The sequence below is a fragment of the Cyrtonyx montezumae genome, unplaced genomic scaffold, assembly GCF_038088225.1.
Source record: "Cyrtonyx montezumae isolate F1298 unplaced genomic scaffold, pur_monq_1.0 scaffold_4, whole genome shotgun sequence".
Lineage (NCBI taxonomy): Eukaryota > Metazoa > Chordata > Aves > Galliformes > Odontophoridae > Cyrtonyx > Cyrtonyx montezumae.
In genome coordinates, this window is record NW_027072045.1 from 10,955,150 (window position 1) to 10,982,101 (window position 26,952).

The following is a 26,952-nucleotide window of genomic DNA, read 5'->3' on the forward strand; positions in this document are numbered from 1 at the left end:
GAAAGAAATGGTGTTTCTAAAGCTGGAAAGCAAAACCATACTCTTTGTGTTCCAATCTCTTTCATTTTCTTTTTCTTCCTCCATTAAGTTCCGTTTACGTACCACATCAAAGTGGTGAGCAAACCACTCAGAGACCTTCTCTCTGTCTCCCACCTTCATGGCTCTCTGACTTCACTGTGATTACAGACGTACTGCTCCATTTTAAAACTGCTCATCTCCCTTCTAACTTTAATCTGCCCACGAAGCCTATGAACTCAGTTTCCCATTCTGCTTCTATGCATTGTTGCTTTCGTGTTCACCTTTATGCATGGAAATTTTGTCACAACTCCAGTTATTCCATTCCATTATTCCAATGTATTACCCAGTATCATTTTACTCCACATTTGGGTTACACAAGCTCTTCACAGAGTTAATCAGAATCACAAGGAAACACGGTACTACAATTCAATTGTTTCTATGCTTCAAAGAAAAAACATAATTAAAAGAAAATTTCCGAGGAGTCTTAGATTTGTTTTAGGGTACAAGCTCGTTCTGAAGAGCCATGTATTCTTAATCCCCAAAGTACTTAAAATGTGGCATTGGGCCATCCAGAAGAAAAAATCTGTTTTCATAGCACAAGTGAGTCAGCACACAGGACACAGCCGAAAACTGAAATCACACGTACACCCACTGCACTGCTACCTACAAACACCAGTAAAGTAATAACTGTTCAAGTCCTGGTGAACTCCCCTTGCTGGAAGCACCAACAGAACCACTTGTATGTATCTAAAATACTTCCCAAGCTGACCTTTTTCAGCCTATTATTTATTTCACAGCTGCAAATTCCGAATCTCATTCTAAACTGTGCAAATGTAATTAACATTTGAGTCCTGCTGTAACAAATGGGCACCAAGAACTCTCCCCACACACCAAAATGAACTCATTTCCAAATTCTAGATTCAAATTACTGACTTGATGACTCAGAGTAACTCATTATTACAGTGAGTTTCCTAAGAGTCATACTCACAATTTATAAATCAGTTTTGAAATTGTATATTTATCCCAATAGAGACAACCAGAAGAAGCATGACTGATAAGTAATATTTGAAGAAAATCAGGAAAAAATGTCAGTATTTTTTTAAAACAAATGCAAGCATTATAGAAGAAAAATACCTACCCACAGATTGTTTTCATAGTAGAAAGCATCTAGTAGCTTAACAATATTTGGATGATCACAGGATGCCAAGATGTCGATCTCTACCATGTAATCTTCAAGTTCTTCTTCTGATTTAGTATCGATCACCTTTGCAGCAGCCAGTACTTTGGTTTCTTTGTTCTGAGCCTGTTAAAAAAAGTCACAACAAATGTTTAGATATGGGTTTCAGCAGGCAGTTGTCACCAGCAAAAAATAACTCTGTACTGCGTTTCTGCCTTTAGTTTGCTTTTTCCACAAAAGAGAATACCTTTACTATAAAGACTAGATAAATTCCAGCAGAAAAACAAATGCTCGGCAATTTTCCTCAAGGTCAGGACTCAGTGAAAGACAGGGATGTGGAGATACTCTGTTCCAGCTCCATTCCTGAAGCCAGGAAGCAGTCAGTACGTAGGGCCATTGCTGTTTTGTATGCCTTGGATGATGTTCTGTGCAAATCCTCAAAAAGCCATTTACCAAGACTTGGCAAGGAGTACCAGGCAGCTCCACCCTCCCTTTCTGACACTCCCCACATTGTGGCAGCACGGCTGTCTGTAAAGCCACACAAAAACTGGTCCCTGCCAGAAAATAGGAGGTCATGCTCTTCTCGAGCCAGGGGCTGTGTTCAAGCTCCTGTGTTAAACAGATGCTGAGCCATCATCAGTTTGTCCGGACACCTCGCAGTCATTGCTTCACAGTAAGCACCACGTATACATGCGTATGATACAAGCACACGGTTATACACACTTAATAATCCTCTCACAAGTTCTTTGAAGGAATGCTGTAACTTGGAAGTCAGAGAGCTTTAAAGAAGATAGGCACGTTCCTACAGCCATGAGCTCTCTCATCTAAACAGCAGCAGATCTAAAGCAGATGTTTATGAGAGCATTCTGTAAAATTTTGTAAGAATTTATTAGGAAGATACTTCACAAATTCTGTAAAAATTTATTAGGATACCTCACAAAAACATGAGAGCACTATAATGTTCATTTTCACACAAATCTGCACACGAGCTGTACCATAACCTTATTTTCTTAAATTGAATGACATTTCCACTTCTACATCAGTTAACACTAAGAGATGCTGCTGCTTTCAGATTCAATTGCACCTCTGCTGGAAAGGAAGAAGCACTGGCACATTACGGGTACGCACTCCCTCTCTAGGGCACTGCCTGCATGTCTGGGCTGTCCTGCCTTTTTTGCTTTGGTCAGATTGATGCAGTACTTCGATTTTCCCCAGATCCTTTTGCTTCAAGTCATCAAAAATCTGCTTTGAATGAAATCCTTATTTCCTCCTTGTGGTAGCTCTACTAAAACATCTCATTAAAAGACAGAAGTGCTGATAGATGTTGTAGGATCATCTTTATGAGCATCTTAACTGTAAACAAAACCAACGTATGCTTTTCACTCTGACTTCCAGTAGTAGCAAGAGTCATTTGTATGTCCACATCCAGACCCTTTTTTTCTTGTTCAAAAGAAATATGTTTTATAATTAGTATACTTCCATTGGATTTCTGAGAGCAGACAAAACATTTCAAGTGTACGTCAAGTTATACCTGAAAATAACATCTTAATATGTTTTGTGATTTGAAAGGTTCATTTTGAGTAAGGTGTCATCAGTTTCCACCATAGAATGCATGCACTGCTGTGCACCAAGCAGCAATTCACGTGAGTGGCTGTAAGAAATAGTGCACAACTGAGCAGAATTAACCATTCAAACATCTCTTATAAACAGAGAGGTGTTCTCTTGATGGAAGATTTTCCTCTAGTTCATTAGGCAAATAAGAGGCAGGCTGTATTCTAACGGACTTGTGTGGCATTGCATTTCCCACTAAGAGGAACAAAGAGCACTCAGAGCCGTGCGGGGGCATGCTCGTTTCTTCCAGGCTCTGGCTGAAGCTTTTCTTCTGTCACATAACATTCCCCAAAGGTCAGAGTGAGAGCAAAACTGTTAGTGTAGCTGCAGTCTCGATTTACACATGCTTGCTTTGCATTTGTGCATATTCAGTCCAACAATCATTAATGCTTCTCAGAGGTTGCGCACACTCAAAGTAAGTTCCTTTGATTCCACTTTCATAACAGTGGATTTAGGCTTCAGTCCTACACTAGGACATCTGAACCGCTGTCTTTTACAATTGTGGTTTGATCCTGCCTCACGTGGAAACAGGGAAGAAAAGGAGAGAGAGACCGTCTGTCTTTGGAGAGAAAATTTTCTAAGTGTAATTATACGTAGATACAGTTGAAAGCTGAACTGGAATAACAGTCCTTCAAAACCTGACCAATGCAATGTGACACGGATGATATTAACTTCTACATACAGCAATACACAAATATTGCAATCTTTCCAGCCAAACCTCTACTTGGATTAAATGCTACTGCAGCAAATGTTAACTTACGGAGAGACAGCACGCACAGGGGAATATCGAACTGTATGTCACACCATTACAATGCACGGGACGGACTCGCTGGCAAAGAACACAAAAATCTCTTTCTTCTCCTAACTCTGTTTTGAGAAAGATGGGTAGTGGGGATGCACAGAATAAATACTACCTCGTAGATCAGAACTTGCAGATTGCTTCCTCTCTGAACCGACATCCCTCGCTCTAAAATGGGGTGACATCTACCGTACAAAAACGTTGCCAACAGCTGGAAATGCAGCAGTACCAGAGAAAGGAGTAACTATTTTATGTGAACTAGGATCCGTGAGCACATGAGATGGGAGACCCCTCCTCCTTCATCCCAGATTTTTGTACAGCGTCAAATATCCAAACAAGTTCCAGATCCAGAAGCTTTGTGAAGAGGCTGATAGCAGAATATTTGGAGACAGGTTTACTGTCTGGGCGCCTGGCCAAGGAGTTACATATCCCCAGCCACAGACAACAGGGAGAGCAGAGACCCTGCTCCCCACTAATAGGATTACAGCTCAGAGATAACCGTCTTTCATCTTTACATGACCCCCATGAAGTTTTGGCCTCGGTTGTGAGGACGTGTTTCAGTTTCCTACCACCAGCTAACGCACCCTACCCAGCGCAGCTCCCCACCTGATATACAGCACGTAGGCTCCTCAACATTAAACCACTATTTACAACTGAGAGAAGTACGTCCTTCACCTGCTGCCCAGTGAGCTGGAGTCACTGCTGAGATGACAGATGAAGCATTATTTGTCACTTTTCTTCCCTAAGCCTGATCTCCTCTGAGATGTTACATAACCACAGGGAACATTTCGCAAGCAGCAACACAAACCAGATGAGAAGTTCTTCCTCTCTGACTCATTCTTTGTGACAAAACTACATCCACACTCAGTGCCTCAGACTTGCCAGGAAGAGGAAAACGAGCATCTCTATCCAGCAAAAAGTGCTTTTCAGTGTAAAACACCACGCTTCTGTGCTACAAGGCAGGAGATGGCCGTTAGAGCTGGCAGAGGGCAGCGGACCTTAGGCCTATGGAGAAGCTACACTGGACTCTTCTGCATAGGTTCATTATATCTTAGCTAATAATATTCAGTGCTTTTTGAAATTAAAAACCTGCATGACTGATCAGCATTGATTGTTCAGTACCTTTTAAATACAGAAAGGTGTTCTTCATTAACAAAAGTACATTTTTTCCATTAACCAAATAAAAGGGAGCCTTAAATATAACATCAAATTTTGAGATACTTAATTAAAAGCATCAATTCAAATTTAATAGCAAACCTAGCTAGCTGTACAATATTAAGCTACTGTTTTTATAATAAATCAGAAGTTAAGCCAAGGAAGGAGATGGCAGCTTCTGAAAATGAAGGAAGATGAGACAACTAATGCAAAGAAGCCACATCATTCTGCACCTGTCTGAGCATCTAACATTAGGAAATAAAATGAAAATCCATGAGCCGTAGCTTCAAGAGACACGTTTGCTCTGAGGAATTCAAGGGCAGCTAACCACAGCTGTACCTGCTCCACCACGCTGAGGTGACAGCACAGCACTGCTCAGGAGCTAACAAACAGCAGCATCCACCAGGGAAGGTGAGGTGCCCTTAAACCATGGCCAATTAGAGAAAAGATGTCACTGCTGCACAGCGTGCTGTAGCTACCTACCATACAATTTCCTCCTTAGATAAGTAAATGCTTCATGCCAGGGAAAACATCTGAAATGGCAGTGCAGATAGAAGTGCCCCTCATTCCAACAAGTACTGCTGGCAGTGCTGTGCCCAGGGTTCAGTGCGTAGTTATGGCACCGTGGGGTGGTGCTGCCTTTGTGGCTGTACTGTTTTTGGAGCTGTTTCCATGACAACTTTATTATTTTAACATTATCCTTGTATCTGTATTTATTGTGGTTCTTCTGCTTCCCCACAGTTGGTTTCTGAGGATTCCACATGTTATTTTTGTGAGTGGTATGTGAGATAATTTTTGTATTTAACCTCCCGATTTCCCCGTGTGTTTTCATTAACTCTGCAGTGTCTCACATATTAGCTAAGCAGAGTTTGCATCTCAGTGCATGTATTGTTTCCCTGAAAGCGGAAGGAATATTTCTAAGCATATCTGTGAGACAACCAGAGCTGAACTCAGAAAGGAACTCAGAAAGAGGTGCAAAATCGCTCAAACAGTTCTCCACAGACAACTTCACAGTGGCAACCATACCTGATTATAGTAGCACTCCTTTTATTTGATCACACCCATTTAAAAAACAAACAACAGAAAGCAGACATTTCCCAAACACTGTCAAGACACAAATCCAAAAGACAGCACGCTACTTCGTAGCATTCTTTCCTTTTTGACCCCTTCCATCGCTGCCCGATAGCTCACAGGAATCCAGCTGGTAACAAAGAAAACATTTGGGACTAAAATATGAAGTGGTGTCAGAAGTGTAAATGCAGAGGAGTGCTATTTTTTCTTTAATTCTGTTACAATAACTGTACGTTCCATTTCCAAATGCAGCATTCAAATACACAACCAAGAGGCAAGCATTACAACCAAGTAATCAAGTCTGCATTACAATCCAGTAATAGGGAAGGGGGAGGTGTGACAAACCAGGATCTATCCCTGCAGCTCGAGCTGCTCTGCCAGGGCCTTTCTCCTGCAGCAGCCACTAGCAGTTGCCAGCAGAGGTTTTGTGCAGCTGAGCAGCAGCCAATGTCAGCCCCAAAGTGAGCTCCTGCTTCCCAGAAAGCACAGCCCCGTGGATTCTCATCTGGGGCTACAGACATCCTGTAGTTATTTGTTCAGTCTCTCTGCACTGGGAAAAGCATAATGTTTATTTTAGTCACTGTAGCTTGAAATTAAATCTTTAGCAATAAGCATACCTTTATTATAGATGACAAATTAATAAAGGTTCCAATAGCATTGTTAAGTAGTTTTTAATCCAACCACAATTACTGTTATTAGGTGCTGAATACAATTACCTTTAAGACCTTAGCCAACAAGTCAGAGTTGTCTGTTGGTCTTCCCCAGACAAACGCCATACTACCAGGCTGATGGGTGAGATCTGTGATTTACTCCCAATGATTTTATGGTTTGTTTGAGCACAAGCCTTAAGAAAACCGACTCCTTTCCCTGCGAGTCCCTACCTTACAAGCTCTTGCTTCCTGTCTCATGCAGCACACAGGCTGCAGTCGGCAGGAGATTAGGTTACTTTCAATGAGAACATGGCTCCGAGAGACACTGTTACTTTCCCAGGGAGACATCTGGAGTTGTAAGTGGTACCTCGGTAGTTTTCTGCCAACAAATACGCCCCTGGGAGTTCTGGCTCCAGGTAGCACCAAGTCATTCTGTTTACCAGCACTTTGCTACGTTCTGTACACTCACTGAGGTACACATATTAACCCCAAATTCATTAATTTAAATACAGCAGCTAGGTCAGGCCTCAGTTCCTCCTTACCACGTTGCTTTGTGTTGGGTTACAGACAGAAAATGGGATGTCTTCTGCCCAGAGCATCTGGGCAGACTGGGGATAGGATGATGAGAACTGCCTTCCAACCCAGAGCAGCGATTTAAGCCCCAAACCAGAAAAATGTGTCTGGCTTGAGCATAGAAAAACAGTTCTTTTCTACGCTAAGAAGGAACCAGTTAACAAAATAACAAATAAAGGACAAATGACAATTTCTCTGGACTTTAAAAACCCTTCGACAAAGGCCTTCTGATAGGTTACTAAGGAAACTGCATAGTCACAGAAGTGAAATGTGGTACAGTCATTAAGTTAAAAAACACTCGCTGTCAAAGTGAAGAATACGATTAAATGCTCTACATTTCAGATGGCACAAAGAAAACATTTGAGGATCTGTATTGAAACAGTTTATTTCAGGCATTTGTTGAAGAAGATGATGGAACATAACAGAATTACTTAACAGTAATTAACACTTACAGTTCAAGAATACAGGCAGTTTGAGGAAGGGCACTTTATCATTTGATACTGCAACGTCAGCCACATTCCAGAGTGCAGAGAGCACAGCTGAACTACCAGAGGTGAGACAAAACAAACCAAGAAGAAGCACTGTCACCTCCTCTCACTCTGTCTAGCTTAAGTGAACAATACATAAAGCATAGTCAATATATAAGGAAAAAAAATATATAGGCTATATAAGCAATTCAAGAGCTCACACTGTACAAAAAGCCACCTGATGAGCACGGCAAGAAGCGAACCGTGGCTGCATCAATACCACACTAATACTGGCTATAGCTATTGCAAACCTCTCAAACCATATATTCAGTTGCTCCCTGCACGCTTGGGTTTGTTGCAATCAAGTTTCCCCTATTCCTGAAGGGAAAAGGAAGTCAAATAGATTTTGGTAGCTTTCATTAAAAAAAGTTGTAAATCCTCATTATAGTTCAAGTAAAACTGTTAGAGACAAATCCACAGTTCTCCTTTGGTATTAAAGTGTGTTATAAAGAACAGGACGTTTATAATTCTAGCCAAAGTTATCACTACTTATGCTCATATCTTTGAAATGAATTAAGAGAAATTAACTTCAGAGACAAAACAATGGAAGAATTACTAAAATGGCATCATTCAGCTCTTTCATAGCTTCGTAATAGGAACAGGTTATTTTCAGGTTCTGTAATGATGTATGCTATTTAGACCTTACATTGTCTGTGACCTGCCAGCAGTTTTATTGAGAGTCTTTTATGTCAGTGATCCTCAAGCTACATTCCACCTCGTGAAATCAAAAGGAAACATTCTGACAGTCAGTGCAGGAGCTTCCCATCACGCGGATTTAGGGATGTTCCAGCTGGAGCTTGTGTGCAAGAGATGAGCTACAGCCATCCACACAAACATTGGCACTCTCTGCCAGTTGGCTTCTCAAGTGCCACAAAAGCAGGGTATGAACCTCATCCATAGACAAGTTGCTCCTGATGTTTCCTGTCAGATCCATTTTTTCTTTTTTAAAACGGTGAATTTAAAAACTTTTGAGCCAATGCCTCCACTGTCCTGACCTCTTCCCCTGCATCAGCACTGTCCCTTACCTGGTCATCCTGTGAGGTGGTTTGGGAAGACAAGCCAGAAGACACGAACAGACACCATGTAAAACCAGCCTAGGGAAGGGCTTAGTCCCATAACCCAGATCATCACAAGGCCCCACAAGCAGGAGGTGGGAAGAGGAATGCACTGCCAGAACTGCCTGCCATGACCTGCACTGCCATACATGGTTATGGGAAGCAGTCACAGTGAAGAACCAGAAGCTCCAAAAGTCACTTCTGGACTGATTATCAATGATGCTTTTCAACAGCTTTATAAAGTGCTTTATTGGCTGTTACACTTGTAACTGCGGTTCCATACAGTTTTAATGCCTTTCAGAGATTCAAAAGAACCTTAAGAGAGTTGAATATGACAGTTTAAAAAGTTTTAATGTCATCAGCTATTCAACATCCATTTCCTAAGCACCAGGAGCCCTCAAGGGCTTCAAGTCATACTCTCTGATTTTCTCTTGATCCACTGCAGCACCCTGCATTATTTAACATCCCTATTGTTTGACCTGTACTAACACACAGAAATCAGCTCTATTCACAGCATGATATGGAATAAGAATAAACTAAGTTTTCTTTATATTGTGCTGGCTCAAAGGTTAAAGGACCCATTCAGGGCAGCAAAACCTAAGAATTAACACTGACAAAGGTCAAAAACTCATGTCGCTGAAACAGAGGACCTATCATGTCTATGTACTTGTTTTAATAGTTTTAAATATCAGGTTTTGTTGTTAATTTTCAGGTGTTTGTTTGTTTTGTTTTTAAGCCTAATGTGCTAAACAAACAATTTCTAACCTCTGTGCATTTTCACTAGTGGTACAAGCTATCTGGAAGGGCTGAATGAACAAAAACCAATTCTGGCTGAACTCTTGAGAGTACCCATTCATCTGTGTTTCTGCAATAATCCATCTGTTTTAGGGATCTGGCCACATCTCCCACAGATGATCTGAGGTCCAGTATTCGTGCAGCCCTCTGGCTCTGACCCACAACCACCCAACACTGACAGCAGCACACTGCACCTGAGTGCTGAATGGCAAGAACCCTGGCATCTATGGAAGTCAAGCAACTAAGACAGAGAAGGAAGAGGGAATGATAACTGAAACTACTGAAGGGTCAAGTCGTTGGTCTTACACACTAAAAAGGCTGGACCTCTTCAATTCACACAAATAGCTAAAGGTGCGACAGGAATTTGACCAAGCTTTACAAAATTAAGAAGGCAGCACATGAACTGAAGGAGATGAGAACTTAGTGCAACATGCTAATTATTGCTGAAGAGCTTTTACCTCTTCAGTACAAACTATTAACTCTCTTTCTGATAAAGTACTACTTTGAAATGCAAGTAAAAAGTCATCTTCTGTACTGTGAAATCTAGACAATTGATACAGGAAAACTTTGGATTAGCAACAGAAAACATTTGTGTTCAGAGGAGCACTGCCTACAAGAGAAAGAATCAATTCCAGTGCAGCTTCACTCGGAACAGCCTTCTGAATCACATTTATGACCAAGTATTTCTAGAGACAAGATTCAGCTCTTTAAAATCCTCAAGCAATCCCATGAATAAAAGACTGTTCAGTTAGGATGTCAAAAAAGTAAAGGGACTGTCTCTAACTCATTGCCAAGCCAGATGGATTCAGGAATCATTCGGCCTCGGCACAGCACGATTCACTGCTGCGCTCACCTCGTACAACTGTTCTGATGCACAGCTTCAGGTCTATGGAAATGGCTCCCCCAAATCACAACGGACTGCACTTCCAGCAATTCCAGTCTACTCTCTCATTTTGAATTACTGCACCAAGAAAACAGACAACTTCAGAAAAATAACCTTTATAAAAAATACTGCCATCCCTTTATTTTGTCTGGTCTCCATCAGTTTTACAGAGTAAGATCTTGTGGAACAACAACAAGAGTAACTCAAGACACCCTCATGAAGGTAAAAGTCACTTAAGTCATCTGTACTAAGGAGTAATTTCACAAATTCTAAATGCCAATCAACAGATCAACTTAGCTGTTATGGCACAGTTCTACTTCTTCCCTTCCTTTTCCACAGAAAGCGAGTGAAAATTAAAAGCAATGTAATAGAATGCTTCAGGTGGAAATGCTTCTTTAAACCCAGACTCTGGCTTGGCTCCAGCACAAAGCTGTTCTTGAGCAATTTATTTCTCTTGCCTGTGGGCAATTAAAACAAACAAGAAGTGGTTCAGAAATATAAACATAGGGATATAAAGGGGAAAAAGTCTGCATCTTTCTCCTGGCCTTCAGATCACCATCCATGCTCAGCTGTTTTACATTACCCACTCCATACAAAAACATTCAATCCCACAGAACATTGCAAAGCAGCCTTCATCCAGAAAAGTGAAATTGAAGGAATACTGTGATTGATACCACAGCTTGCTTTTACCTTTAAAAGTGCTGTAAGAAAAAAAAAATTGTCCTCCTAAACCCAAACACAATAGTATACCTAAGCATTAAAGGAAGAATCATTCATGACTTATTGTGATTGTTGTGCTGTATACCCACTTCTATAATGATTTGTAGACAAATGCCAAAAGCTCATTAATCCTGTTTTCCCATAGCTAATCCAGCCATATTTGTTGTCTAACTGCAGGTTTCATGGCTTTTCCATCACTTAACATTGAGAACTGGAACAATCTGACCAGTATCAAATGTAAAGACAGCACAAACCTTGGAAATGAGCAGTCTGGCAATTACTGTAAAGTAAAACTATAGGCAAAAGAGGTGAAACTATGGCTTTGGCAACTGAGTTTATAATCTGAATGTAATTAGAGGTTATTGGGGGAGCACAAAGAAGGAAAGACCAAAAAAAATTCACAAGTTACACCTCAGTCACTGAGGTCTCAAAGCATTCAAGGTCACAAAACAGAGGATTTAATTACACACTGCCTCTTTTACAGAAACACAGCTGTCATTAAAGGAGAGTGATGTCTATAATCTTACAAGATTCTCAGGACGTGGGTCACAATCTATGAAACATGTCAGGACCATTCACAGTTGCATTCTATACTGGTAGTAATTAGGATCAACTGGTAAACAGCTCCAAAGCTGTTACCTGTCATGCAGAAGAGCAAAGCAAATGTTGTATTTGGACCACACGTGTCTCAGACGTATGGAGAGCACCTACACACAGCAAAACAAGATTTCCTACCCAGACCTGGGAGTCATTAAACCATATCTATACAGCCTCTAAGTACATTCATCATTCATACTCAGTGGGTACCATACTGCAACTTGAATACCAATGTGGATGGCAAAATCTCTTCTGCTTCCACCTCAGAACAAGTTAGAAGATGGAGTCATGAGACAACCTGAGACCTTATAACACTCAGCATTTACATCAAAGACTCATTTATTCCAGTTTCTTCAATTTGTCCCAAAACCAGCAATGCTGTCACTGAGCCCAACAGGACTTGAACCCAGAGATATCAGAGAAAAATAAATCCACTGATGACTTTGAGCATTTAGAAGTCGACACATTTCCACATTGCTACTCAGACAACTTGCTGCAGCAGTCATTCTCAGCACTCTCACAAGTTTGAAAGACTGTGAGGGCAGAAGAGCAGAAAAATAGGGGCTCCTGCTTCCTATTGTCTCCTGTGCAAGATGGGGGACACTATCACAGCCAATGTCAGAAATCAACAGAACTGCGAGAGAAAACTTTTGAAAGAGAACCAACTTTGACACCTCATAGGTCTTCTCATCTTCTAGTTTGGCCTTATACAAGGATAATCTTGAAATAGTGTGAAGTTCAAGACAGACACGTATGAATATTAATTCTAGGATGCTTTTCAAATCATTTAAATTTGTGGGATTTTTTTCTGTTTGATTCTCAATAATAATAAACCCAAACGAAGAACTGTGGCAATCCCAAATCCCAAATACCAACTCAGTACTTTATTCACTAAGTGCTGTTTATGGGATGGTCAACAGTGGTGCACAGTGCTCCATCACTGGAGGACGCTTCCCTGCCCAAAGTTAAGCTGAAAAGGTTTAACTGATTTGTTCTAAGAACTGTTAGACAAACAGTATGACAGGTTTTTCAGCTCCTGCATCAGAATTATTTAATTAGACAACACATGACTTGGACATGAAGACATGTAAAAATTCTCTCACCAAGCTGGAGTAGCTTAAAGAAAACGCTTCCTTCTGCAATCTATTTGAAAACACTAGGCAAACACCTTCAGCTTAAGCCTGAAATCCAAAGACAGTCTTATGGTCAGGCAATAATACAAGTGCACAAGTAGTGAGCTAAGAAATATAAGTATCAAATGACATGGAAAAGATATCCGCATTTATAAACATTTTTTTCCTTTAAATTTAAACTAAGGATTTCCTATTTAGTTGGAATTTTAAACAGTTTATAGAACTGCGCTCACACCTTGGAAAAGATGACTGCATTACTAAGAAGTGACCATGAGTAATTTACATTTCTCCTCCTCAAATCTGCCTGTAGCTTCAACTCCGAACGCAGCAGACAATACATTACTCATACGTTAGGTATCGGGATGCCGCTTTCAAGCCAAGTTGCTCTGAGATGTCCAAAACGTGTGGTACTTAGCATGTGGGATGCTTTCTTCTTCAGAGTATTTACATACTACAGACTAAATTAGAGAGATATCTCCTGCAAATATCCACTCCAAACAAGAACATTGCCCTGGTTTACAGCCCACAGATAACTCTTACACTCCCCATTTCCTCAGAAAGCTCAGTGATAGCGACAGTGCATTACAGAGATCTGCAAAGCTTTTCCACACCGTGCTTCCCAGCAGGGAACCGGCAGGTTTGCCTTTTCTTATCTGCTATCTATGACAAGCCCCTGGTGCAATCATATGAAAGTAAAGGCAGTGCAGTGGAGCAGCAGGCACAGCAGGCAGGGTGCAGGGAAAGTTACCTCTGAGCAACGCACCGTGCCCATCCGCGAGGCTACAGCCACTCGCCTTCCGTGGCCACTCCCAGATCTGCTTCCCATCTGAACCGTGCACAGCAGTCCCAAACCACGCAGCTTGCTCTCATGGCAATGCCTGATCTCGACTAACTTTAAGTAAAGCTTGAATTCTATTTTATATGGACTAAATATTTAAAAATCGAACATTATCATCACATGCATTACTCTCCTGAGAGCACAGCAGCTCTCTTCCCTTCTCTATCAACTAATGTGCCTATCGAGGAACAAAGCAACGTGGCATTTAAGGGTACGTCATTAATTCAGATCTCTGGAGGACAACTGAACTATTTCACTGCTCCAGTTTAATCAGAGGTCAACTCACAGTGCCAGTCATGAATGAAAATAGACTGGAACAAAAGTATAGCAAACAACTTTAATCAAGATGGGTGGAAGTTCACAACTGATGCATTCTTATGTGTAAGAATTTAATGTAGGACATTTCCACCTGCTTACTCTCACCACATCCAGCCTTACTGCAGCCACGCATGAACCCTCAGGTTCCTGAAACACAGTATTAACTCTAAACATGCAGAATTTCAGATGAACTCAAGCAACAGCCTTCCACATGACACTGCATCCCTAACATGAGAATGCTTGCGAGTTCTAACAACTCTAAAACTCTGAGCAATCACCTTCCAGTGATGAAGTGACACCAGGTAAACCAAAAGTAAGAGCAGATGAAGGAAAGCGTGGTGCTTAGATATTAGGTAATCACTAGAATCTACTCTTATGTGTGTTAATTTACATGTGTTAGAAATACCCACCCCAGTAAACAGCACAATACGTTGCTATCGTAAAAGATAACCCAACTGTAGCAATGATTTAGATAAGCATGCTGTAAGGTCACTGAGATTAGAGAACATAACTTCTCCTTGCTCTGCCCTGATTTTGTTTTCAGGACAGACTGATTAATTTCTAATATTCAAAAATATCTTAAGTTATGATGTAGACAAGTACTTGTAAACAGCCAGCACTAGTCAGATCATTTTTTAAGCATTAAAAGGAGTTAAGGCTGCTGCAAGGAGGCAGACAAATCGGTCCAGATTTATTAAATCCCTGTTCAAAAGCTGTATGCTTCTAGGTGCTGCAGAAGATAGTAAGGTAAAAACAAGCTCCCATGAAAGTCATCCAGCTCAATTATAGCAAGATTGTATTAAATGCAGGAACAAAAGTTTAACTTAAATGAAGCTACATCATTAGCTTATTTCATTTAAAGGAAACAGAATTATCAAAACTTCTTTCATTAGCCAGAGCTGAGTTTGTACTGGCTGGTAAAACATATCAGCTGCAGCTGAAAGAAGGAGCAGAGATGGCTTTTAAACCAAGCGCTGCTTAACAGCTGAGAGCTGGAGGATCCGTCTCTGTAACTCCAGATGAAATACAAATATCTGACTTCCCAAATTCCAGTCAGAACCCAGCACACGCGATGCTCCCAGCACCTAACATTCAGGATAATAAATGTGGGACTACAAATGGGCAGAATACTCCATTTCAAAACCAGCAGCAAGAACGCAATTCAAAAATCAGGCAAGGGTCCTCTCATCAAAACCTAAGAATGACTGTGTAAGTGTGTATATACACTACGTATTTTCCCTATAAACATATAGGTACTTTGTATCTTGTATAGTATGAGTATATATATAGCTGTCATGTATATTCTGCCACTGTGCATTCCTGCAGAAGAGCTGCAGTTAGTGTATCTGTGCAGATGGCACCCGTAATTATCATAACGACAGCCAAAAGACCACAGATTTCTTGGAGGAGTATCTCCTAGAGAAGGTCTCAGAGATCACACCAACTGAACACAGCTCATGTCTCTCCGCAACGCAAGCGCTCCTGCATCGCTGCACGGAGCTCACAACACCAAAAAAAACCTGCTGGAAGATTTCACTTCAGTACAGACCAAGCAGTTTATTTTACTTGGAATGTTAACTCTGGAAGACATCTCCGTTTTAATTAGTTACGTGCAACTGCATGGTAAAGATTCTCAGGCAGGAGCTTCAGTAAGAAAGCTGCAGAGCACAGGATGCATTTTTAAGGGCTCTTCTCACACCATCTGAGCATTAACTTCTGTCCAGAGAGCAGCTTTAAACTGATGACAGACTTCACCTGGCTACTTGAAATGACGACAGTTTAACCTTAAAGCGATCTTTACTGAACACACCCTGAACTGGCACTTGATACATAAGGACCAACACAAAGCACAGTAACATGATATAATAATGTAACTGATTTCTACAGCTACTTGATTACAATAGGTACATTAGATGCCTAAACTTGCCCTTCCCGCCCCAAATTTGATCAAACCAGGTGTTCTAATCCTTAAACGAGTTGTTTGAGAGAGATCTATCTCCCAGTACAAACTGAAATCTGCTTCTCCAGTGGCTTTCAGAAGCCCAAGAGTCAGGAATTCTGAATGATGCACAACCAGCACTCTAAGAAAGAAAAAGAAGCCTATAATCACCTCAAAACTGTCTTTACAAGGGCCTTCACCTCATCCTGAGGAACTGCAAAAGCACAGAAAATGAAGGATGAAAAATACCCCATTATTCATTAACTGAGACAAAAAAAAAAAAAAAAAAAAAAACAGCCTGAAGGCTGAGAAGGGCTAGGTGGTATGCTGTACTGCAGGGAGCCTTCACCACTGGCAGCCTGCAGAGGGCCATGCAACCAGAGCTGAAATGCTCTGGAGTCTGAAGGAACAGTATTTTGGAAGCTGGTGAACACAAAGGCACGAGTTGAACACGTAGGCATGAATTGCAGGAGCTAAGCAGGCATCAGGAAATGAAAACGGCTTCAGAAGAAGTAATAAGAATAAAAAAAGCGTGGTCCTGATACTTGATTGAGAAGAAGGGAAACAAATCACAAGTCCTTTAAGCATTGAAGCCCTTTCAGGCTAGTGCATACAACCGCAGTCCCACTAGGCACAGCATGTCTAATGTCAACAATATAATCAGGCAGGCTTCGTGAGAGTGTTGGGACAACTTCAGAATTCAGAACCAGCTTTTATTTAAATATTTGGTACTTCCAAGGATATTCACATAGCGACTCCTGCAATCCTAATTGCAAAGATGTTCTCACCTCTGCAAATCCAACCTGTTACAACAAAGAAACAGCCCATCTCTCCGTGCTACGAAACATTGGTTTCCATTTATTTTCCTGTTCAGGAGTAACAAGAACAAAACTCTTTGCTAAATAGCTAAACCTGTTTATCCTTTTAAAGGAAAGAGAGAGGTGGTAATGTGCTGAAGTCTCTTCCGACACCCAGGACCCAGCCACTGTTAGTTCGGCTGGTGACTCCAGAGGGGGCTGTGACCGCGGCATTCCGGACCACACCTCCCCTCGTGGACTGCAGCAAAAAGTGCTCCCACCGCCTTTTGGTGGAATTCATTTACACCTGATTAACCACCTACAGGAATGTGAAACGTAGATGATGAAGCTACTGAGGTACGTTCACAAAACGTGTTTTAGTGAGTGTTTCCAGTCTTCATCATGCACAAAGGGATTTACTTCTGTCAGATGCAACTGACATCAGTATTATCCTTTTGTTAAAAATACAGATTATTTAAGCACAGTCTTTCCAAGTTGACAGGTCTGTTCTGACTAACAGTTTGGATTCCAAGACTTGAAATGGTATCAAACAGGTTATGACTGCAGTTTCTCAATAGAGGTGAAGATCCAAGAAAGAACATTGTTAACACACCCCTGCTTTCGAAACAGTTCCTCACCAAGCATGCTCAGACCCAGGAAAACAAGTACAGCTCATGTCTGCATGCAATCCTTTTTCCTCAAACTGGATGGAAACGATGCAGGAGGACTCATACCTGTCAGTATTCACAAGTGCTGCATGCACCGAGTTCATCTATGTAACCCCACAGGTAATTCTTATTACGACAATTTTAAAAAGAGTTTAATTTCAAAAAACTCAAGATGGGCACTTTACATTTTGTCATTTCACATTCAGAAATAACAGTCCGACTTGAAAACTCTGTGCTATACAAAGTGCACTGCAAGGCAAAAACGGCCTCGCTCAGACACCTTCACACAGCCCGGTACCCAGACCGACAGGCCTGCAGACAAATACCCAGCGAGAGGAGGGCTGGGGAGAGGAAATGCACATGGGGGAGGGGGAGAACACACTCAGTGCTGTTTCTCTAAGGCTCCCCCAGTCGTCTCTATAGGACAGAGCATTGTAGAGACAGAAAGGGAATCAAAACTCTGTAGTGAAGTTTAAAAGAAAAACTCGGGCGCTCTGCAAAATGCTCTTAGAGACAACGTTATGCTTTTAAAGTCACAGCCATATTTCCCAGGCATTTCAGTAAAGAAACCTTTGATCTTCCACACTGACATCTAGACTATGTCTTACACAAGCATCAAAATAAACTAGATGCTCTTAATACATAACATGGACAGAAACTCCTAGGGGGAAAAAAAAACCACCCAGCATTCCCAGTTCTCAGTGCCACCACACTTTTGCCCAAACTTAGAAACAGGTAACACCACAATACAATAAAACTTAAAATAGAGATGCAAAAAATAGCACAAGTTTCCTGAGTGCAAGCTCTGTACCCACATTTCATGAGCTGTCAAATGCAGTAAAATAAATAAATGTTTCCTGACCAAATCAGCCTCCAGAAACACTGCAAGTGCTGTGCATTCACAACAGTTTTTCCAGCCTCAAGAACCTGCTCTGGGGTCTCAACTCCTGTCAGCTCCCAGGCTCTCTCATTCTCGCCCTCCATGACACTTGCTCCACGCTATCTCCAAACCCAACGTGGAGCAGCAGTGCCCATTCAGAGCACAATCAGCTGAAGGTTTGTCTGAAGGTTTTGGTCTCACCAAACACTTGCAAGCATTGCATCAATTTTCATTACACGCTTGAGGAATTCCACATGACAAACCTCGGAAATACCCCTTTAACGATGAAAGAACTGAAAAAAAAAGTGGTAAGGAAGTGCAGAAATTCTGCCACATAAGGACAGCAGGGTAACACGACCTTTTAACTCTGTTCCTTAAGGAACAAGATAGGAGCAGGCCCATTAAGAGCAACATGAGCTTGGCCCTATAAACAACGCACGGGGGCATAAGCCAGTTTTACTTTCACGGCCTTCTCCCGTACAGAAACGTACGAAATAAAACCACCACCAACTTCACACCTGGAAAACCTTCGGCCGAACACAAGCCAGGCAAAAAAGCAAAACACGGGAGAAGCGCACGGCTCAGCGAGGGGCGGGGTGCGGCGGGACGGGACGATGACCTCATGGGGCCTCTTCTATCTTTAGTGGCAGGGCTCTGCCACTAAGGGTCCCGTCCCGTCCCATCCCAGCCCGTCCCACTGCCGGGCGCGGCGCGCACCTGCGGAGCCCCGCACTCACTGCATCCGCAGCGCAGCTCAGCTCCCAGCTCGCCCTTACCTTGAACACTTTCCCGAAAGCCCCATCGCCCAGCTCCCCTATGATCTCCCAGAACTCCTCCGGGTTCAGGTCCCTCTTGACGTGCTCGTACTGCTTCTTCTTCTTCTCGCCGCCCAGCTTGAAGATCTTCCGAAAGTTAAAGAAAGACATTTTTTCCCCTCGCCGCTGGAGCCGGCCTGCAGGCGACGGTTGGGGGCGGCCGGCGGGGCCGTTAACGGCCGGGGCTGCCCGGTGCCGCGGGCAATGCCCTGGCGGCCGCTCCGAGGGATGAGAAAACGGAGCCGAGGGAGGGCCGCGCTCAGCGCCTATTGAGCGGCAACGGCGCCCATCGCGTCGGCAACAAGTGCCGGGCTCGGCGCGCGGCACGGAGAGCGAGAGCGGCCGAGCGATCGCCGCTCCGCAGGGTGAGGAGAACGGTCCGCTGCCGGACCGGCGCCCGGCGGAGCGAGAGGCCCGCGGTGACCGCGACAGGCGGCGTAGAGGAAGACGGCGCTCCGCTCGCTCCGGTCCCGGCCGCCCCCCTCCCCGCCCTCTCGCGGAGCGGGGCCCGGGCGGCGCCGTTTCCTGCGGGGCGGGGCAGTGCCGCTCCCGGCGCCCACCCCTCCTCCTCTTCCTCCTCCTCCCGCTGCTGCTGGCAGCGCGTGCGCACGTAATGCCCCCGCCCGCTTCCCGCGCTCCTGGAACCGCCTCGCGCCGCCCTGCCCGCCACGACTCCTCCGACGCATGCGCAGGCGCCGCGCCGCCACAGCACCGAGGGGTGCGCGCCGGCGACAGCGGGACGAGGAGGCGGGGCTGCCCCTTCCCACGTGATCCGGCGGAGCGGAGCGGGCCAATAGCGGCGCGCCGAGGCGTCCGGCGGGTAAGTTGGGGGTCTGGCCCCAAGATGGAGGACGGGCCAGCCTTACTCTTTCCTCGTGTTCCGGGGGGTAGCGGAGGTTCTTTCTCCTTCCTTCTTCGATTTTGGTTTATCTCGGTGGTCTGCCTCGTATTTGTAGCTGCGGAGTGCGCTAGAACTTCTTGTTCTCTGAAAGCTCCCTAAGGGAGGGACTGCTGGGGCCGCTCCGATCAGGGCCCTTCCCTTTCCCGACGCCCCGCTGCTTTTTCCCCAGCTGCATCCTGTGGGGAATGCCGCTGGGCCCCGTGGGTGAGTGCTGAGGGACGGCTGCTTGTAGGGCGGCCTCGCTCTCAGGGAGCTCTCCTGCTTCCCTCAGGCTGCCCAGGTGTGGGTAGGGTCAGGGTCAAGGTGGGGCCCTTCTTGCCCGCTCAGAGCTCTCTGCAGGGCTGCCAGGCGCCTGAGCTTGGTGTAAGTCAAAATGGAGAAAGGCAGTGTTGGCAGATTTGCTTCTGCTGATTCTCCATGTGCTACTCGTTTGCCACAATGTTCGGTCATTATAGGGCATAATGTTACTGTGCTGCACGTTTGCTATCCTGTAAGATTTAGCAGTGGGACAGGCTTGATTTACCTTATCTGACAAGTGCTTCCTTCGCTGGCCTGAAACGTGATTGCATTTTAATAGTCACGTTGTTGGTGTGCTACAAGGCATGTGGTATGTCTTCGCAGGAATGCAGGAGGTGTTCTCATTGTTGGGTAAGGAGCAGCTTGCAGACATCTTGGAGGCAAAGTTTAAGATATGACAAGATACAGCAAGTTGATTTTTGCAGTCAAGGCAATGATTTGAGACAAAGAGGTCCAGTGATACATACAGTGTGTGAGAACTGTGTAACACCTTAACCTCATCTGAACCTGAGTGCCTCTGGTTACCATTAATTTAAACAGTGCATTAAAAGCTAAAGGTCAGGCCCCCGGTACATCTCATTTCTCAGACCATTTTATTAGCATGATAATAGTTTGTTATCTAAGGAAGGTAGTCTGCGTGTAATAATGATAGAGCACTGAGATGCACCAGTTATGGGCATTGAGGCAGCGTAGGCAGTGTCACTGAAAGAACTGGCATTGTGAACAAACGGTGCTGCTGATCATATATGTGGTGCACAGGAAGGTGCTGCACTAGGCCTCCCCACCCCACAGAGCAAGGTGGCCATGGAGTGACAGCTTTTTGTCACATCCCTGTGCGGACCTGATAGCGGTCCTGAGCTGGTGTAGCTCTCGTTAAAACATGGTACTGGGCTTTGTGGTTCCTTGGTATCAGCAGCTGGGACATGTGGTGTGAAACCATTGGTGAGGAAGTTCAAGACCAATCTGTCCACCTGTGTAAAACTAATGCTAAGAATCAGCTGCCATCTAGATGAGCTGTTTTTCTTTCACCTTGATCACTGGGCTGGCTCGCTGCCCGTATGAACTTCATTTAGAAGTTTCATGCAAATAGTTTGACTACAATAAGGAACGAGGAAGTAACTGATAAGGTTTTTTTCAGTGTTACCAGAGCCAATTTAACTTGTGGAGTCTCTGTTTTTAAAGTGCAATTTCCTTTTCCTCTCTCTGATAACTATTTTTACGGTACTCGTTCATGTGGGATGATAGCTTTGATTTGGATGTTAAAATAATAAGTTTAATAATATGTATATTCTTTATTTTAAATTGCTCTTGGATAAAAAGTGCTTTGGAGTGAGTTTGCATCTAGTTACTTGATGTGATTGGTGAGAACAGGGGACAAAGGGAATCTAAAAGCCACAATATGAAATCCTCATATCGAGGCAGGATCAGCCTTTCTGTAGCTCTGTGACACTACTCCTGAAGCTAAAGGAGGTGCGTGAGCGTGATGTTGGAGTTTGTAACAGTAATGAGACATGGATGCCATACTAAGAAAAGATCTTGAGCTATATGAGAACAAACTTAATTGGGTTTGCTCTCTTCAGAGTTCAGGCTGTGGTGCTAGGGCCATGTTCTTCCTCAGCTCTGTTGGTAACATGATTTTTTTTTACTGCAAGCAGTTCACATACAGTATCTATAATGTATCACATGTGTGATAAAACGGGTTTACTTGGGGCAGAACAAGGGCAGAAGGATCATCCTAACAACAATCAAATGCTACATGTGATGTTTGAGACTTTCCTAAAGATGGGCTCTGTACCACACAGCTTTTAATGTTGAAAATATACAGTGTAATTCCCACTCACACAACAAATCAACAATTAATCTGGTAATACATTTTTGCTTTTAACTTTCCTTTCCAAGTAATTTGAGATTTAAACACTATAACTGTAAATGGGAATGAGCCCCAGTTTTCTATTTTCCTCTTATACTTGTGTTCTAGAGTTACAGCTTGCCACTCAATCCTAAAATAAATCCTCTCAGGTGAAGGTTAAGTGCTGGTAGCAAATCATTCCCAATTTGCATTGACTTCCTGGTATGGAGGAGGCTGTATGAAGCCTGCTTTTTTAACTTTTTTTATTTTTTATTCTATTTTGTTTGCAGGAGTTTTTAACAACCATAAATGTTTCCAGATGGTAGGGATAAAAAGGTAAAAGTGAATTATAAGTACATTACAATTTCTCCTTCAGGAATTTAATACAATGCATTTTGAAAATTCAGTGCTTCCTTAAAATGTCAGAGTAGGCTGCTGTTGAATAACTGTGTTAGCAGTGCATCAAACCAACTGGCTTAAAAATAGCTGTGACTCTGTACTGCAATCCTTCTTAAGATTTAGAAGTCTTCTACCTACTTTCTGCTGTTAAATGTCACCAGCCTTTCCTCTTGACTTAATTGCTTCCACTTGCTGCTGTTCATTACCCCTCGCTTAAGTTCTACCTCTACTTTGTGTAAACTACTTCTGTTCCATATCTTTCCATTTGAAATGCCTGCTTGCTTCAGAAATCTAATTAGAAATGTGTTCTTCACAGCATAAGTTGCCCTTTAACTGCAGTCCTACATCCTGTTCTCAGTGCTTTCAAAATATTTATTGGTGTATTTTTGTATTGCCTTGAGTTTATGTCCACCCACACTTTCACTGATATCCTTTGATCTTTTTTCTGATGTCTGAGTTCATTGAACTGCTCAGAGGTCACAGGTGACTTGTTTGTGGCTTCATCCCAGACGTGCTTCTTGTTTCGGATGTCCCAGTCTGTCTGTCACCCTTGACACTCAGTGCTGTCTTTTCTGGTTTCTTTACTTGATGTATGTGCCCTTTTTTTGATACTTTCCAACTGTGATGGAGGTGTTCTTCTGTAGACTGTATCTTTTTTCCTCTTAATGACGTTTCTTATGTAAGATGCTCATTTCGATTGTAAGCTCTGTGGCGTTAACTGTTAGATCTTTCTATTTAATGCCTGATGTTTGATTTTTTGCTTTTTTGTATTCTTGATTTTTTTGCCGAGATCTCATCTGTCTCTGAGGTCACTCCCAAAGTCTGCCTTGCTTCCTGCTGGATCTGCTGCCTTTCCCTTGGGGTTTGGGATTTCATGGAGTGAAGTTCTGATGCTTTGCCTTGTGCTGCTGTAGTTTTAACTGTATGACAGCATTTAGCTCATGGAAATGTTCTGGTGACTCGTCCATACCTGATCTTTCTCCCTTTTCTCCCATTTCATCAGTCATTTACCTTTCCTACTGTACCTGAGTCCCGTGTCTTAATATTATAATTAGTGAAGGTCGAGGGCAGAGGAACTGTCATTAGTTGTATCATTAGTTAATGACCCATATTTATGTCCAGGTAAGGAAGGAAGAATGAAGTATCAGAGTATCTGTAGTATTGATGGCAGTGTTTAGCTGTGGAAGGTGCAGTGCCCTGGAAGTGTGTGATGAGTTTATCCTTCCTACCTGCGGGGGTGGCACTCCCAGCAAACCCCCGGCGTGCAGTTCTTGAGGTATCAGGCAACACCTCCAGGAATGATGACAGAGCCAATATAAAGCTGCCCAAATTACCTTGATGTTTCCATGTAAACCAGTGATGTTTCATGGAGTAGGCTTCATTTGAAATCAAATGTCAGTAGAAAAACCAATAGCACTTATTTGACCCTTAGTCAAGGCTTCTATATCTTTCAGAAAATATTACAAGAATATTTCATGGAAAAATAGAAGGTCAGATGTATTCATTCTTTAACATGTCAGCTGAAGATAGAATGCCAAAAGAAAGTTTGTCTTCTTGCTGCCAGCTGCTCTGCTACAAACACACCTTCGAGATGAACTCTCTGAAGGGCAGTCAAACTCACATGGATAATTTGAGGGTTAAATTGTGCTTTTCCACTTAGCAGAATTATGCCTTAGTTTTATTGGAAAATGTCAACAAATTGAAACATATGTAGCTGAGTCTCTATTGATGAAATGACTTCTGTAGTTAGAATTTCAGATCCTCTTTCATGATAAAATTTTCAAGAAGGTCAAATGGTTTCTGCTTTCCATTTAACCTGACAGCTCCCAAAACATGAGGTTTTGGTCAGTATTAAAATATTTTTCTGCACTGTGGATAAATGCTTTAAAGTATAGTTCTTACTCTGAATTTGTTTACTCCATTTGTCGATGACTGATAATCTCAGAGATCTACACAAATGAGTCTATGCAAAGTGTTGATGTAAATATATATATAAGCAGTTGAAATACTACAGTCTTAGCTATATTGATGTCTTCTTTCTAAGCATTTTATTCACTTGAAATGATTTTTTCTTTTTTGAAGGGGAAACTATTTGATGAAAACTGTGCATGAATGCCAGACAAAGTATTGAAAACTTGCAGAGCCTCATCCATCTGATGGCTGTTAGAAGTCACATGAAAGCACGCATTACAAATGCTGCACCGTGTTTGCCTTTCCTGCAGATGGTAAGGAGCCCCTCTGCTCCTGCACAGCAGTCACGAGCTGATTTATTCTTTTTGCTTGTGGCTTTTGAATTTGCATTGGTTCACATAGCAGCTGGGATTAGAAATTTATTAAGGGATAAAGATAGCTTTGCATCTCGGTCAATACTGGCACGAAAATGTCTGAGGAAAAAATCCACACGTATTGCTGCTTTTCTTTCTGCAAATCCTGAATTTTGTCCTCTGTTTCCCAGGAATCATTTTCCAGTGCGGACATTGTGTTCTCTCGTGATCCTGATCACCTCTGGAATCTTTGGACAGAACGACTTGTTCTGTAAGAGGAGTTAGTGTAATTTTTTATTAATATTATGGCCAGCCAGTAAATCCAACCCTGGCTACGTGGTACGCACAAGCAGGATGATTATTATGCCTACTTCAGATACTGTTAAAGATACACCTCGCTGAAAGGAGGGAGTGCTTGGCAAAATCTGACAGCCTGACACAAGTAAAGGGCTGAAAGGCACTGATTGTTTAGCAGTGTCCTGGAGAGACGTTGCTGGGTGGTAATATTGGAAACATATCTGTCATCAAAAAGGAGAAATATTTAATGTCGGATTGTCTTTCTAGTGGACAGAGTCGGCACAAAGGTCACAGACACAGAGTTAAAGAAGTGTGATTACTTAAGTTTAAATCAATGGGAAAGTAACCACAATGATACAGCAAGAATCATTCAGAACAAGGCAATTCACCTAACCATTACACGTGAGCACAGCAATAGTGATTAAGAAACACATCACCAGTTGCCCTCATACTGCACCATCATCTGGATCCGCAGTGGCCGGGGAGCCCTGGTTGCAGCATGGATTTGGAGGGCATTCCTCAGCCATTGGGAGGTCCTATGCTGTGTGTCCACTTATAGGTCAGGTCTCCAACTTTGCTGCAAGAGGGTCCAGTTTTCATATTGTTGGATAAACAAGTTTTGTGACGATTAGGCAGAAGCACCTAGGGAATAAAACAAGGAAGTTTGTGTACTGGTAGGCCTTGGCACTGTGCTTCTGAACAGGAAGAGGTTAACACGTTCTTGTAATGCTTTATCTAAGCCCCCATCTCTTGCTAACGAGATGTTTTGTCCATATTTTGCTAATGATCATGCTTATTTTGCTAGTGATCAAATACTGATGGTATATAACTCTGAGTTGTGAGATTCATCTAGAGGTCAGCTTTGGTGTGAAGCCTAATGTTCAGGCCTTAGAGCTTCAGTGTTATCAGCTGTTCACTAATGCAAAACTTGACTTTGAAATGATTTTACTAAGGAAACAATATAGCTTTTTACTGAAAAATGATGTCATTTTTATGTTGCATCCATGTTTAAAACAGTTTCTGCTTGTATAAGCTTCTGGTCTTTTAGCTACAAACTCTTGTGTAATTCCAGTTTTTTTGAAGCAAAAAAGAATACTGTAAGTTGAAGAATATAATTTGGCTTTTTGTAGCAACTGCTCAATGCTACAGCTGCGTATACTGCCACTGTAATGGTTGGATTGTTAAGGCAAACAGCAGCTGTTGGATGTTTCACAATAGCATACACAAATTTTGGACACTGGGACCTGATTATGAGAAAACAAGGAGTTGTGATGTGATGCATTTTTTTTATCTCTAGTGCCCCAGAATCTTTTTCTTTTTTTTAATATGGTAGAATGGATCTTTAATCTCCCATCCACAGAACTGTGTTTTATGGTACACCACGCCATACCTATGGATTAAACCAAACAATCCCATTACATGAGTATGAACTGACTTTCCTGTAACAGAGACCCATAACATTAGCAACAGAAAGAACAATTTCTATGGCTTCTATCTGAGCTGTAATGTAATGTTTTGATGCTGCATACAGGAGTGACTGGCTTCAGAAGCATGAGTGGCATCTATCAAAATGCAATTAAGGAAATGCTTTGATCTGTTTATAAGAGGATGTTTTGGTTGTTTTTTTCCACATGCCAATAGGTCAGAAATAGTAATAACTTGATCATTGGGCAGCTGTGACAGTGATTCACATAGGGAATATGAGGATTTTCAGACACAGGAGTCAATGAGGTGTTTTCTTTCAAGTTGTGTTGGTTTCCTATTTGTTGCCTTTCTACTGGGTTCAGGCAAAGGATTTATTAAAACTGGGCAAAAATAGTTACTAGCAAAGTTGTTTGGCTTTCTTTGCTCTACAGGGAGGAAAACTATTAGGAATACGTTCCTACTGCAGAACAGGTGATGCTGTGCAGCTCTTGGTGTTCTGTG

At 42.6% G+C, this 26,952-nt stretch overlaps 2 protein-coding genes across 4 annotated transcripts in view; one reads left to right on the forward strand and one right to left on the reverse strand.

The window, feature by feature from the left end:
• The window catches only part of SLK (STE20 like kinase), a 41,250-nt gene extending 21,926 nt beyond the window's left edge, over positions 1–19,324 (reverse strand). For 2 of the 3 annotated variants that reach the window (XM_065746040.1, XM_065746038.1), the window contains exons 1-2: positions 18,981–19,323; positions 1,157–1,321 (exon numbers count right to left, since the gene is read on the reverse strand). In XM_065746040.1, coding sequence (XP_065602112.1) covers positions 1,157–1,321; positions 18,981–19,130 — 315 coding nt within the window. In that variant the 5' untranslated portion in view covers positions 19,131–19,323. Of the gene's footprint in view, positions 1–1,156; positions 1,322–18,980 lie in introns of all 3 variants that reach the window. The other variant, XM_065746039.1, reaches the window with a different exon arrangement.
• Positions 19,325–19,791: 467 nt separating this feature from the next.
• Positions 19,792–26,952, forward strand: part of STN1 (STN1 subunit of CST complex) — a 37,634-nt gene continuing 30,473 nt past the window's right edge. The window contains exon 1 of the mRNA XM_065746199.1: positions 19,792–19,839. The gene's annotated coding sequence lies outside the window, so the exon portion shown is untranslated. The remainder of the gene's footprint in view (positions 19,840–26,952) is intronic.